At 46.9% G+C, this 15,722-nt stretch overlaps 1 protein-coding gene across 1 annotated transcript in view; it reads right to left on the minus strand.

Moving 5' to 3' along the window:
• The window catches only part of DENND6A (DENN domain containing 6A), a 55,055-nt gene that overhangs the window by 12,598 nt on the left and 26,735 nt on the right, over positions 1-15,722 (minus strand). Inside the window, exons 10-14 of the mRNA XM_006130928.5 lie at positions 15,420-15,542; positions 15,160-15,255; positions 11,828-11,922; positions 5,205-5,270; positions 5,047-5,111 (exon numbers count right to left, since the gene is read on the minus strand). Coding sequence (XP_006130990.2) covers positions 5,047-5,111; positions 5,205-5,270; positions 11,828-11,922; positions 15,160-15,255; positions 15,420-15,542 — 445 coding nt within the window. The remainder of the gene's footprint in view (positions 1-5,046; positions 5,112-5,204; positions 5,271-11,827; positions 11,923-15,159; positions 15,256-15,419; positions 15,543-15,722) is intronic.

A 15,722-nucleotide genomic window follows, 5' to 3' on the forward strand; every position in this document is an offset into this window, starting at 1 on the left:
GGAAGAGCTGAAAAAACTGCCGTGTGTACAAGAAGTAATCCCTTTTAAAGAAGTTTTGCAAAAAATTTGGTCACAGTCCATGGACAAAGCAAGCAATAGCTGATGTCCACACCATAACTGATTTGGAAGACAAACTGGCAAAATACCTATTGATTTATAAACCTTAAACTGTACTAAAAAGGGATTCAGCTACACTCTGGTTGTTATGGGAAGCCTGTAATGAGGCATTCCTCTGGCTGGCTAATTGCCGAGCAGCGAACACTGGCCTGTGTGAAAAGCTCAATGAAAGTGAGCAAGACGCAGACAATTGGAAAGTATCAACTACAGGGGTTCACGGCCAATTAGATGCGCTTAAAGATACTGTAAGGGAACTGGAAAAAAAAGGAGAAAGGATTACTAGAACAGATAGAGGAAAAAGATAAAATCATGAAAGAAAACCAAGTCTTACAAGGCGTGATAAAGAAACTAACACTTGAACAAGGTGGAGCCCCTGCAAATCACAACTGCTGAGAATCCATTATTAAACAGCTTAAACAGAACCTAGGCTTTGCAACCCGTCAGTTCGCAGCAGTCACAGCAGGAGAATGGGATCAGACACCATCCGGAGGAACCCAGGACTGGGAGGAAGGAATATGGGATCCCAAGGAAACCTGGGAAGGAGATATATGGAATAGTCCACAAGATTGTACATGATGGGTGTGCCTCCATGGCCCCGATAGCGGCTATCCAACGAACCATGGTAACAACCCCCGTAGATAGTGGGGGCAGTACTACTATTACCAGTATCAGCCACCAATTTAAAATCAATGGCTGAGAGTTTGGGGACCCTGAATCGAGACACCTTTTCCAGGTGGTGCACGAACGTCGTGTTACTCGCAGGAAGGCAAGGGCTGACTATCCCGGAAGTCTACCAACTAATGGGAGTGTGTGCAGCCCCAGGGATCAGAGGCACCCTGGACAGACAGGCAGTTGACCACAGCGCTGGACTCTTGACTCTGATGGCGACATTTGGGATACAGATAGGCAGATGTAATTTTATGGCACAGGCTGTAGCATCCACCCAGAAGCCTAATGAGGACCCCGAAAATTATTTAACCCAATGGGCCCTGATGCAGATTATTTGACTGGTTTAGTACCAGTTGATGCCGCTGCGACTGTGATAGATGACTTACCATTTGATATCCAATCCTTAAGGCAGTGGTTCTCAACTCGTTTCAGTCCACGGACCACCAGGCCAATCAAAAAAATTTTCATGGACCACTTCTTTTTTGAGACATGATACAAAAGAACAGATAACGAACATTTTGGTTTGAAATTTATTTCTTACTAACAGATTTTTGGATTCTCTTCTCACTGACAAGCTATTCAATGTTTGGAGTGATACTTGATAATGCACAATGAATATCGCCTTCTACTGCAAGCTGATTCCTCTGTATGGACTTAACGTGCAAACACCACGAAAATCCAGTTTCACACATATAAGTTGATGCAAATGGCAAAAGAAATCTGATTGCGTGTGCTGACAGAATTGGATAACTCCCGGTCACGCTGGCCCAAAATTTCTCTATGGTAGACTGCTGGTACATGTCTTGAGCCGCAAAATCATTTTTCAGATCCAAGAATTCCTCCTGCAGATCCTCTGGAACACTATTAACATCTGCTGTAAATGGATTCCTGATGAAAGATAATCCATCCCTTGTCCTGTCTACCTCCGGAAAGTATCGTTGGAATTCGTCTCAGAGCTTCCGTACATGATCGAGATGGCTTCCTTTCCCCCCCCGAGCATGGCATCCGCATATGGAAATTGAACCAAATTATTGTCTTTGATTCTTACGATCCAGAGTTCCAATTTGTCAAGAAAAGCCTTGATGATGCTTTGGTGAGAGAACAGATTTGCACCTTTCCCTTGCAGCTGAAGATTCAGTTTGTTCAAGATTCCAAAAATATTGACAAGACACGGAAGTTCTAAATTTGACCGCGTCAGCACATTTCGGAATTCCTCTTTCCCTTGAGCCTAGAGAAATAAATCCAACTCCTCTCTCAATTAAAAAACTCTGTTGAGTAAGTTCCCTGCTGACAACCACCGTAAAGAAGTGTAGAACAGCAACACATTAAAGTTGGAACCCATGTCCCTGCAAAATCTTTTGAACAGCCTGGTGTTCAGAGCCGATGATTTGATATGATTCACCACTTTCACCAACACTTTGAAAATGGCGTTCAGTTGATCAGGCAATGTTTCTGATGCCAAAGCTTCCCTATGAATGAAACAATGAACTCCAGTTACCATTGGAACGCGCTGTTTCACCAGTGTTTGGAAGCCTGATCTTGAGCCCAGCATGGCAGGTGCACCATCAGTGGTGACACCCACAAGATGTACCCAATCCAGACCATGTACTTCAAAGAAATTGTTAACAATTTCCATCACATCCTCAGCTTTTGTGGTGGTATCAAGAGTCTTACAAAAAAGAAACTCGTCTTTGAAGTCTCCCTTAACCATGTATCATGCGAACACCAAAAGCTGAGAGCACAATGCAACGTCAGTCGATTCGTCCAATTGTATGGCAAACAATGGAGACTTCTTTATTTCATCCACAACTTGTTCACTGATGTTGTGTAAGATCTCATTTATCCGTCTCGATACTGTGTCGTTAGACAGATAGATCATTCAGCTTCCTTGCTGCTTCCTTGCCAAGAACAAGCCGCACCATCTCTTTTGCACAGGGGAACACAAGTTGCTCTACAATGGTATGAGGCTTCTTGGCCTGTGCAACTTTGTATGCAACAATGTAGGAAGAGCGCACTGCATTGCTTGTCTTATTGTAGAATGAACTTGTTGAGTCGAGGCACTGCCATTTCAGACCTGATAACAGCTGCTCAAAATAATCTTCATCCTTTTGCAACAAGTTGGGGTGACACTTTGAGATGGAGTTTCATCTTAGCCGGCTTCATTGAGTCATTCCCCAAGACTCTGAAACAAACACCACATTGTGGCAAATCCATGCCTTCTTTTTCTTGACAAGTGAAGCCGAATTTGATGTAGTCCTCCGAATACTTGTGCTTGACATTTCTTCCTGTCATTGCCATTATAAACAAACTATACCACACCTGTAAAACAGCACATGTAGCACAGGATGAAAGACACAGCAACTGCTCAGCACGACGGCGGCAGCTACACTGATGCGCAAGAGCCTGAGACGGAAGTTACTGGCAACACAAAGCTGTTGCGTCCTAGGTGATGCTATGGATAACGCACCACATGCTTGTGAACATGGCATAAAGCAGCCTAATGGTGGTGCCTGCTCATGCCGTGTGACTTTGGACAATGTTCCTGTCGACCACCGAAAAAGTCACTTTGGACCACCAGTGTTCCTTGGACCACCAGTTGAGAACCACAGCCTTAAGGGATTGTGCTGTCTCTTTGACCCCATATTATTCTGGGAAACTTGCAGTTTGGCAGAATGGCCATCCAGCCAATCCAGGGGAACTAAGGGGACTGGTCCAACAGATAACTACTCACTCCAGACCACGACCACTATAAAGAAAGAAAGGGTCTCTTATGTGGCAGCAATAGAACTAGCAGTCACCTATACAAATGAGAGTGGTACAAAAGGAATGATTGGAAACCGGGGAGGGTATACCAGGGGCTGTTCCCGAGAACAAGGGCATAGGGGACTGCAGGGAGATCAAGTATACCCGTATCAAGCTGACACCTCTAAACAGCAGGGAGAGAGAGAGAGAGAGAGAGAGTTAACTGATGATGAGATTCGCCGACTAGCCTGGTGAACACTAATGCAGTATGGAGCTAACCGCACGCAGTGGGATGGGGCACCCACACCTGATTTAATTAGAGAGGCTATGAGACTACAACATACTCGTAAGGGGTAGCCTGTGTAACCCCCCAGCGCACCATTACCACCACCACCACCTCGTTAGCATATAAGGAACAGCTGAAATTGGGAAATAATTCTACAGGTAGAAAGAGGTTAAACCCTAAGGATGCATTATGCACCCAGGCCCAAGGACCCAGATACAGGAGCTTCAGCAAACCCAGCCAGAGAGATGGCTCAGCAACATAGGGTGCAAAGGGGATGGAGCAGCTGGGTGAAGAAAGTACTATGCTCCTGCCCTGCAAGCTGTTGTGAAGCCTGCAAGTTCAAGGCATGAACAGGCTGGAAATCACTTCCCCTGCCATTCTAGAACTTAGCTGAGGGGCCGAAAGAGTTCCCCATGACAGCACCAAGTTGGGCTTTGGCCCATGCAGAGCTTGTCTCCTCCTGGCCAATGCTCTGGGCAGGAGGATCTTAAGCTTTCCTGGGGCACTAGCCTAGCCAGAGACAACGGGAGAAGGAAGGTACCTGCCAATGAACTGTGCTCTCCAACTAAAGGTTGGTTCTCAGACAGCATTGGGAACAGGTAGTGCCTTGCCAGGAGAGAGATGGTGGAGCAGAGAGGTGGAGGGAGGGAGGGTGGTAAAGAGACGAGCAGGGAGATAACAGTAAGAGGGGCAGCACATAAAAGACCTATAGGTGGGCAGTAGAGGTGACATGTTACTATGTTACTACCCACTGCCTTGCACCTGGCTGCACTCACCAGCTACCACAACTTACAACACAAAACCAGTACCGTCTGGAAACAAGAGAGGGGACGAGGCCCTGCTAGTTGAGAGAAGGCATGCAGTGGGGGTTGCGCTGATGGACCAGCATGGGGAAGCAGCCAACCCTGTGCTGCATCTTTGACATACCACTAACCTTGCCTATGCACCCCATCATTGGCCACTAGACCACCCACATTCATCTCTGGTGGGTGAGTGGCTGCTGAGCCAGAAGCTGGCCAGTGGCAGGACCCTCTGCCCTGAACTGATGAGGGTCAGGGGAGACAATACGTTACAATGTGCCCATTTAAAAAAAAAAAAAAAAGTAGGAACACAAGCTGGAGGGCTTAAATATTGGACTGTCTCTTTAAAAACAAGTCTGGTCACTCTACATATATGAATAAAAAGATTGACAAGCATACAAATAGTTTCATTGAACAGATTTGCAAGTTTACCTTCTGTAACTGTTTTATGATTTCTTCATCTCTGTTCAAGTATGTTTTATAAGATGTATAAACACCTGGAAGAAAAAAAAGGGCACAACAACTAAGACATATATTTTTAGTAAAGAAAATACTAAGGCTTATGTTTTGATGATGATCAAGCATATTACCAGGTTTAGAATCCAAAGTCTTTAGGTTCTTGAGCTTTTTCACTTTCACTTGCTTTGGAACTTCACCTACCGAAATCAAATTAAAAACAACACCACCTTGAAAATCTTTCCTTTGGGTGCATGCACCAAAATACATACATTGTGTAAATACATGTGTTTATAAAACCTTATTTTTGTTTAGTACATTGCCTAATAACATAAAAAATATCAGAAATGTAGCTAAGCATTCCAACTAAACATATGCATGAAAATGTTATTATTAAACCTTGCAGACTTTTAATTGAACAAAAAGTGCTTTAAAATAAAAAAAAATTAAAATTCCTATTGGATAACTGTGATTAGCCTGGGGTATCACTCTAAATCAGTTGAAAAATGAAGTATTATTCCTGTAGCAAGAAGATTGCCTCCTCTATTCATCTTCCTTTGATTCTAATTGGGTGCATTCATTCACAATTTTGTTGATATTAAGGGTTGTCAAGCTTACTGAAATATAACTGGGGAGAGATCCACGGCCAGCATCTCTTTCCTACACAACTATTTTGTCCAGCCTAAGGGGATTTTAAAACTCTTAGAGTCATATTCCACCCCTCATTTCAAAAAAACTTCCCTAGGTCTGGTGAAGACAGTCCCTAGGCCAATAACAATAATTATACTCCAGAAGAAACACTACTTAATGCTTTCCCTTGAAAAATGGATTTCATACTGAAATATTCTGACCGAAGCTATTTCTGAATTCTTGGTCCACAGCAAAACATGGTATCAAAAGAAAAGGAGGATTAAGTGTAGACACTTAATATCACAAACAAATAATACTTTATGACCGTATCACCTGTTGGATGAAAATTTCTTTGACATTTCTGTCCACTTATCCTTCAGGTAGAAATTTTTATAAAAAGTCATGCAATTTTAAGCACTATAATGACTTAATTATGCAGGGTAATTGTGAAGCTACACCCCCATATTTTTATGGAAATGTTTTTGAATATGCATAACTCAAATATGCTTTATGCAAAACAGGGCAAGCAGCCTTTCACTCAAGAACCTGTCATCCCCTGAATGTGTACATTCTATTTGTTGTATGTACAGGATGGACCTCCCTCATCCAGCACACTCGGGACCGGAGCAGTCTAGAACGAAGGGATTTACTGGACAAGAGGAGGTCCTTCCCAATATGATCTATGCTGCCCTGGCTAGGGCTCCAGTCTGGCTCCACTACTGCCTGCACAGCAGTGCAAGCCCACAGGCTGGAGCTTTGTGTCTAGTGCTGCCAGCCCCCAAGCTCCGCAGCCGGAGCTTTGAAGCTGCTGCTGCTACTGGCCCCTTACTACTGTCCAGCCACAGTGGCCGGAACTCCTTGCTGCTCCTCTACCCCACCCTCTGACATGGGGCTCCCGGCTGAGTTGCTGGCCCGCCCTGCTGCTCGTGCCCCACAGCCCGACCTCCCTATCCCTGGGCTCTGTGGTCCAGGAACATCTGTAGTTCTGCCAGACCACGGATGTTGCCAGACCCGAGAGTCTCATTTAAGGGAAGTACAACCTTTATCTTTCGCATATGCGAAGTTAGAAATACTAAGCAGAAACCTGTTTTAGTAATCTAAGTCTTCTAGTGAAAACTATTAGTGGAAATTAAGGAACTTAATGGCTTGGTCATTGTGTTTCTCCTGCAAGCCTAAAGTGTGGTTGGTCTTACAAAGACATGAGACCATGTTTCCTAGTGCTGAATTTGGTGTTTTTCCGGGGGTGGGGGAGTGGGTAGAGGAAGGAGAATTAAAAATTGGGCTCCCCACCCTGGGGAAATTTTATTTAAGGGATTGGAAGCAAAGAATGACGATATTCAACTGGCTTTTGAAACTGTTGACCCGCCTTAAGGGGAAACACAAGAACACCTAAAAAAAAATCTGTATAGAGAGGGGTAGAGGAGCAATGCTAGGCTCAGACCAGAGAAAAAGAGCATCTCTGGCTTGGGAACAACTGCACTTGAAATAAAAACTAGGGTGAGAAATATGATTTTTAACTTCTCTTACTATATTAAGGTTAGCTGGAATGCTTTGTTTTATTTTTACTCCTACTTTTTTATATTATATAAAGCACACTTATTTATTATTAACCCAGTAAAAAATAATTGGCCCCTTCCCCGTAACAACAGCTGTGCATATATCTCTTTCATTGACAAAGAAAGCGAGCTTCATGATCTTTCCATGTACAAAACTCTTATTTTATTTGGGGTTTTGGTCCCTTTTGATGGCTGGGCTCCTAGGTGCTGTCAAGTCACTGTAACTAAGTCCTCCCGGAGCTGAGCTGTTATCAGTGTCTGCACTGCTCTGCTATGGGCTAATACACAATCCCGTGCCATTGCTGAGGGAGACCAGAGCTCAGCAGGACTTGGTAGTGGGGCACCCCAGAGGGCAGACAGGCAGTCTCAGTGGTATGATCAGCATATTGGGTGACAGTCTCAACAGGATTTCTGTGATCCAACCCAAAAAATAATATTCTATGCACCTTTTAATGATGGATACTTTTAGGGCTTGTCCACAAAGGACATTAGTGTGCAGTAACCAGGATATGACTCTACAGCACACTAGCTCACTGTGCAGTAATGTTCCGTATGTACACTGCTACAGTGCTTTACTAGTTTTGTAGTACACTTCAAGGTATTTGTGTTTGTATTCTACTGGATCTAAAAGAAGCCATCATCAGAAATTAACTGAATTTCATGCGTGACCCATTAGCAAAAGTTATCAGCTATTATTTTCTTGTCAGGGATATGAAAACAGAATCATTTAAGTTTTTAAAAAGATAAAAACATAGGCAGTAATGAGTATCATTACCCTCCTACTATGAAGACAAAAACCAGAATAGTTATATATATGTTACATTAAATATCACCTTACAATATTTCCAAGAGTTGGGGTTTATTTAACACCCTTAAATTTCATGAAGAACACGAGAAACTCAATCTTGGAAACTGGCTCACAAAGCATTTAGATTAAGTTACTCCTTTATTAATCTCTAAGGGTATGTCTACACTACAAAGTTAATTCGAACTAACAGACGTTAGTTCGAATTAACTTTGATAGGCGCTACACTAGCGGAGTGCTTAGTTCGAACTAGGTAAACCTCATTTCATGAGGACTAACGCCTAGTTCGAACTTACTAGTTCGAACTAAGGGCTGTGTAGCCCTTTAGTTCGAACTAGTGGGAGGCTAGCCCTTCCCAGCTTGCCCTGCTGGCTACTCTGGCCTACACCAGGCAAACTCTACTGCCCCCCTCCCGGCCCCGGAGCCCTTAAAGGGCCACGGGCTGGCTACACTGTTTGTGCCAGTTGCAAGGCTGCCAGCACCGTGCCAGCAGACCCTGCACCTGACACCCCATGAATCAGCCACCCGATGCCCCCCCAGCCCTCCCCCTCTTCCCATGACCAGCCTGGCGGTTCCCAGGAGCCTGCCCGGGGCCGCAAGAGGAGGGCGCCCGCGTGGTCTAGTGCGGAGATCGTGGACCTCATCCAGGTTTGGGGGGAAGCCTCCAATGTCCACGATCTCCGCACTAGGCACAGGAAAGCGGCTGTCTACGGCCGCATGGCTGCCAGCCTGACCGCCAGAGGCCACCACCACAGCAGGGAGCAGGTCCGCTGCAAAATAAAGGACCTGCGGCAGTCCTACTCCCGGGCCTGCCTGCCAGGGGCCGACCCGGAGGCCTGCCCCCACTTTCTGGCTCTGGACCGCATCCTGGGGGCTCATGCCGTCCCTGCCCCCAGGGCGGTCATTGACCCCAGGGCGGAGGGACCACTCAGTGACACCGAGGAGGAGGAGCCGGAGGACGCCGAGAGCCAGGAGCCTGCCAGCAGCATGCCCAGGACCCAGGACCCCCGAGGAACCCCACAGAACCGATCGCCTGTGTTGTCAGAGGCTGGGGAGGCCTCCACATGTGAGTACCATCATGCTCCCCATAGGTGTACGGGGGGCTGGGGGAAGAGGGAGCCCAGGGACCGTGCGCCTGGCCCTTGCCCACCATGGAGCAGCAGCTGGGTGTCATGCAGGGGCCCTGGCCTTGCAGAGGGGGGCTGGGTTTCACCCACCTGGGCCCCAGGGAGAACTGACCGCTGCTCTTGTTTCACCACAGCCGCAGCACCTGGGCCTGCAGGGTGCACCACCCCGCTTTCAGCAGCCGCCCGCACCCGGGCCAGCAGGAGAGCCAGGAACCAGGAGTACCACCAGCGGCGGCACCTCCGCTTCCTGGATCACCAGCTCCGCACCCAGGACCACTGGGTCCAGGAGGACCTTCGGCTGCGCCAGCGGAGCTTGAAGGCGCTGGAGGAGCAGGGCCGTGCCCTCAGAGGCCACCTCCAGAGCCTCCTCGACCGGTTCCCGCTTCCTCCTGCTCCTGCTCCCCCTGCTCCTGCTTCCTCCGCAGCCCCTGTTCCTCCTGCCCCAACCTCCACACCCATTCCCCCCCGACGCCCCCTCACCCGCAGTGTTGCAAGATGGGAGAGGCAGCCGGACCCCCACCCCTGAGCTTTCCTTTCCCTTCCTCCCTTCCACCCCCTTCCAGCTCCCTCGTCCCAGGTTTCCCCCTCCCCTCTCCCACCCTCACTCCTCCGTCCCTCCACCCCACTTATGTTAAATAAAGAGATGTTGTTTGCCAAAACAGGTGTCTTTATTTGACATTAGGAAGGGTGGTTAGGAAGGGGAAAGGGGAAGGTGGGGAGGGTGGAAGAAGGTCCCAGTGGGGCATGCAGGGAGAGTTCAGTCCTCCTCCTCCTCCACCAGGAAGCTCTCCCACAGGGCTTCCCGGATCCGGACAGCCCCCCGGTGGGCTTCACGGACAGCGGCGGTGCGGGGCTGAGTGTAGTGGCCAGCCATGCGGTCAGCCTCAGCCATCCAGGCTGGCAGGAAAGCCTGCCCCTTTCTCTCACACAAATTGTGCAGCACAGAACATGCTGCCACTACAGGAGGTATATTGTGCTCGGCGAGGTCCAGTTGAGTGAGGAGGCATCAAAAGCGGGCTTTCAGTCGCCCGAAGGCCCCCTCCACCACTATGTGGGCCCTGGTAAGCCTGGCATTGAAGGCCTGGCGGGAGGGATTGAGGTGCCCCGTGTAGAGCTTCATCAGCCACGGCTGTAGGGGGTAGGCGGCATCCTCCACCAGGCAGACGGGCATGTCCACGTCCCCGACCCTGATGTGGCGGTCGGGGAAGAAGGTCCCGGCCTGCAGCCTCTGGCACATGGAGGAGTTGCGGTACACCCGTGTGTCGTGTGCCTTGCCGGACCAGCCCACATTAATGTCCGTGAACTGTCCCCGGTGGTCACACACGGCCTGCAGGATCACGGAGAAGTACCCCTTGCGGTTGACGTACCGGGATGCCTGGTGTTCCAGGGCACAGATGGGGATGTGCGTCCCGTTGATGGCCACCCTGCGGAGCAGCACCCGGTTTATGGCCCTGACCACCTGCGGAGAGACACAGCAAAGCGCGAATCAGTGGGGCGCCCGGGTGGCTGGGAGTGTTCATGCCCTGGCAGTGCCCCGTGCCCCACTCCCGGAAGCAACCCGCCCCGGGCAGCGTGTAGTATGGCCGGGAGAGACCGGTGCAGGGCACTTTCACCTCCTCCCTCCCCCCCTTTTTTCCTGGGGCGGCCCATCCCCTCCTTGCATCCCTCCTCCCCCCCCGGTCCTGTGGCCGATGAGTGCCGTACCTGCATGAGCACTGCTCCGACGGTGGATCTCCCCACACCGAACTGGTTCCCGACGGATCGGTAGCTGTCTGGCGTGGAGAGCTTCCAGAGGGCAATGGCCACACGCTTCTGGAGGGGGATGGCGGGCCTCATGTGAGTGTCCCTTCTGCGCAGGGCAGGGGCGAGCCACTCGCAGAGCTCCATGAAGGTGTCCCTCCTCATCCTGAAATTCTGGGTCCACTGTCGGTCTTCCCAGCGGTCCAGGACGATGCGGTCCCACCAGTCGCTGCTGGTGTCCAGACGCCAGATGCGGTGGGGCACGCCGGCGTCCGGGCGCCGCTGCGGCTCCTCAATGGCCCCCAGGGCGGCCAGGCGGAGAGGCAGGGGGCTGACGTGCACCAGGCAACCTCCAGCCATTGCTGGCAGGCTTGCAGCAGCAAGTCCAGAAAGTGCACCAGAAGGTGCAGGGCGAGCTCTGGCTCCATGTTGCCACCTGCGGCGGCGGCCCCGAAGGGAAGCACCAACACAGACGGGCACAGAGACCAACGCTTTGCTGTCCCTCGGCGAGGTAGGCAAGCAAGCGGAAAAGCGGAGAACTGGCTGTCCAGGGGGGTCCCTTTAAGCACAAGCCTCAGATAGCCTCAGACAGCAGCCACACAACGCAACTACTGACCTGATGCCCTGCCAGAACTGGTTTCAGGTGCCCTTAAATGCCCCCCTGCATCCAATCAGTGTGGACGCACTAGTTCGAATTAGCAAAACGCTAATTCGAACTAGTTTTTAGGTCTAGCTGCGCTAGTTCGAATTAGCTTAGTTCGAATTAACTAATTCGAACTAAGTTAGTTCGAATTAGTGCTGTAGTGTAGACATACCCCAAGGCTTTACTAAAGGCAAAAAAAGGCAAGATTTTTTTTTAAAACACATTTGGAGGCAGAGTAGTAGAGCTTACGTTTTACCTGGAAGTTTAATCTCTCCTATTCGGACAATATGTGGCCAGTGCTGAAGTGTTTTAGCAAAAAAAGGGTTCGTCACTCCTAAAATGACAGAAGGCCTAGAAAAATAAAGAACAGAAATTCTTCAGTCAAGAGAGCAACAGTTTTTACCACTAAAATATAGATATCAAGGACTATTCTAACTTGAAACGATTCTTAAGAGTTAGCAATTAATATGAACACAAAGAAATAATTACCCGTATGAAACATTTATTTAAAACATATTTCCCAAAATCTCAGCTTTCAAAGGACAGCATGCAGATCATATACATCATAGACTAAGTATGCTTCCCCTTGCTCCTCCTCACCTCTGGCTGTGTTCCAAGTCCTACCTCCTGCCACATCCCCATTTTCTTCTGGTGCCTTGTCTGGCCCCGTTCCCAGCCGTGGCATGGTTCCACACCCAGCTGGGAGCCCAACACCAGCCCACATCATGGCCCAGCTGCAACTCTACTCCCAGCCCCTTGCCAGTGTAATACTCACAGGCAGAACTGAACCTAAAACCTATGGAAGCTTAGTGAATGAGCCTTTGCCACTTAAGCTAAAAGCTAGCTGGCTTTCAACTAGGTCTGTAGAGCACATTCTTTGTTCTCTCTCTATGTAAGTGATCCAAGTGCCACTAGATGGCTCAATACACCATACCCAGTATGTGTGTGGGTTATACCAGTGCCCAGCTTCCATCTATTCCTGAAATGAGGCAGAGACTGGGGGCAAGGTTGGGAGTGGAGTTGCACCTGGCCCCAGGTCCAGCACAACCTGGCTGTTACCCCAGTCCTGACCCCAGCCTCAGCCACTAGGATGGGGGCATGTCTCAAAAGTTTGAGGACTGCTGCCTTAAGAAGAAAGCAGACAGTAAATATTATCTGGATTAAGGCTAGAAATAAGAGTGAACTGTCTCAAGTTGTTTTTTAGCTTAAATCATTTTTGGCAATGACAATTTGTTTATTAAAGGACACAGAAAGTAAATTCTTAAAGGGTTCATTGCCAATACCTGCCTGCCCAAGTTGGAGCCAACCAACAGGGATCAAAGCTCCCTTGAGTGCTCCAATGACCGTCACGGGCGGTAAGAAGGAACTGAGATGGGGGAGCACTGGCAGGGGTACTTATGCCTCGCCATAGCGGCGTCACTCTAGTGGGTGCCCTGCCAGCACTACGGGTACCGCTAGGGAAAACGCTCCGGAAGACGCGGTGCACGCGGTGCGCACATCTAATCTGAATGGACATGAGAAACCACTAGAAGAAGAAGAATTTCAAGTAATTCCAACAGTAGGCATAATCTTATTTAAAGTATACTCTGTAATAAAACAGCTTTTCTGCCGCCAAGTATCATGTTCTACACACTCTAGGCTAAGTTCTCCTCAGTTGCACTGGTACAACCCTAGAGAATCTATGGAGTTTAACTGCCTTTACATAGATATAACACCTATTTCATCTTGTGTGTATCTAAATGCCAAATGGCTACTTCAAGCTTTTTCTTATGACAAAGAGTTGTTTAAAAACTTGTGTCAGCCCATACACTTCATCAAATGACCTACAGTTCTTCCAAAATTATGAAAATTCAAGATCTCAATCATATTTCCCAAATTAATACAAAAATCCACAAATATGACTGGTACATTCATACAAGTTCACTGAGGAAGCACACATTTTTTTCTTAAGATCCATCTACACTGGAAAATTAAATGGAATAGATGCTGTGAATCAATAGGTATTCCAGGATAGATCCTAAAATGGATGCTCTATTCCAAAATGTGTAATTTTATATGCAGTCATTATTTTGGAAAAGAGTGACTTCTTTCCCCGAATACATCATCTTCATGAACTATTCTGGAATACCTAGCTCTGTCTTAGATATTCTGTTCAGTTCCCCATGTAGATAAGCCCTTACTGAAGAGCAAAGCATCTGTTTTCATTCAGGATTCAACTCTTTCACCAATCAGGTACACAGACATCCTACTGACTTCAAGTGTGATTCTAAATATGAGATGATTAGGATACCACCACATATTTCAGATCATCTTCTCTCTCTTAACTAGCTGGAATAACTATAATTAAAGCAGAATCATGTACATGTAAGAATGGAAGGCATTCCGGATGCAAAACCCAGTACACCTAAACCACCTTGACAGCTGTTTGTACAGCCGCAACCTCCCTTGGAAGCCCATTTCAGAACTTAATTACCCTAAAGTTAAAACATTTCTCCTGATTAATTAAGGCTATGTCTGCACAGCAGAGCTTTTCCAGGATACTGGAGGTATCTCAGAAAAGCTCTGCCGAGTCCAAGGAACGCATCTGCTTTTCTGAAAAAAATTCCAGAAAAGCAGACACATTTTTTCGGCATCCCTGTAAACCTCGTTCTACGAGGAAGAAGGGATGTTCCAAAAGACTTTTTTTCCCCTGACATTTGGCCCCGTGTAGATGGGCCAAATGTCGAAAAGCCTCTTTCAGAAGACAAGCGGAAAAAGATACACAAATTGCGGTTCACAATTTGCATATCTTTTTCATACTTTTCTTAGTAGAGTAGACATAGCCCAAGTCTCTCTAGATGCAGATGAAACCTGTTACTTCTTGTCCTATCTTTAAGAGGCATGAAGAACAATGGACCATTATCCTCTTTATAACAGTCTTAACATACCTCAAGACTGATCAGGTTCCACCGCCCAATCAGTTGTCAGTTATCAAGACAAAGCATGCTCAGATTTGCTTTAGGTTTATAAATCATAGCTTATAAAGACAAGTTAAAAAGTCTTTATCATATTCATTGGTCCCTTCAGGACTCTCTCCAATCTGTCGTGATCATTCTTAGAGAGCAGGGCCTAAAAATGAACAAAACTCTTCAGCTTGAATCTGGCCAGATCTCACATACAACACTGCTATTAATAAACCCAGAAGGGTATTGGCCTCTCTCACAACTGCATCACACTGTTAACTCATATTGCATTTGTGATCCAATATAACAGCCAGAGCCTTTTCAGCACTACTAATGCCTAGCGAGTTAACTATTTAATACAAAATGAGAGAGAACTATAGCTTACTATGTTACAACACCAAAAAGAAGGGGGTTTCTTTCCAAAGTGTCCAAAACCAAAGTCTCAGAAAGTGAGCTTTATTCTTTAAAAGCGGCGAGGAGTCCTGTGGCACCTTATAGACTAACCGAAGTGTTGGAGCATAAGCTTTCGTGGGCAAAGACCCACTTCGTCAGATGCATTTATTCTTTAGTTTCCACTTTAAAACACTGTTATGGAGCAAGAATGACCTGATCATTAACTTTTACATCTGTAATCCATGTTACTTACGGGGCTTGTGTACGAGTGGTATATTCTTTAAATTCACTATCATGTATAGTGAAATAGGGCCTAAAATCACTGCAGTACTTCAAAGGTGAAATGCAACTGTGGAGCAGAAACATAGATGGTTAAATTAAGTATATGCATAAAGATACTTCACATAAAGAGACACTAAAAAAATGTCAAATTTCTAGAGCTTCATTGGATGCTATTCAATATTCCTTTCAGATCAACAGAACTTAACTGTAAGGACACTCTATTATATTTACCTAACAAGTGCCAGAACAGTTTCTGAAGATTCAGAAGGTGATGGTGCCATAACAACCACTGGTTCTCCTAACAACACTAGTTCCCAAAGCATCTGAATGTGAAAGAACACTGGACAGAAGCATCTGAAAACAGATTTATAGAAGTATACAGACACTTTTCAATATATTTATCACCAGAATAAATACAAATTACACTTAAAAGGACACAACTAGATAAAGGACATTTGAAAACTACAGTGAATATTTTCCTGTTTTCCCTGTTAGAATAGTTTTCACATAAATAAATATCCAATTACATAGACT

This window comes from Pelodiscus sinensis, chromosome 11 (genome assembly GCF_052426305.1).
Source record: "Pelodiscus sinensis isolate ZL-2025 chromosome 11, ASM5242630v1, whole genome shotgun sequence".
NCBI lineage: Eukaryota > Metazoa > Chordata > Testudines > Trionychidae > Pelodiscus > Pelodiscus sinensis.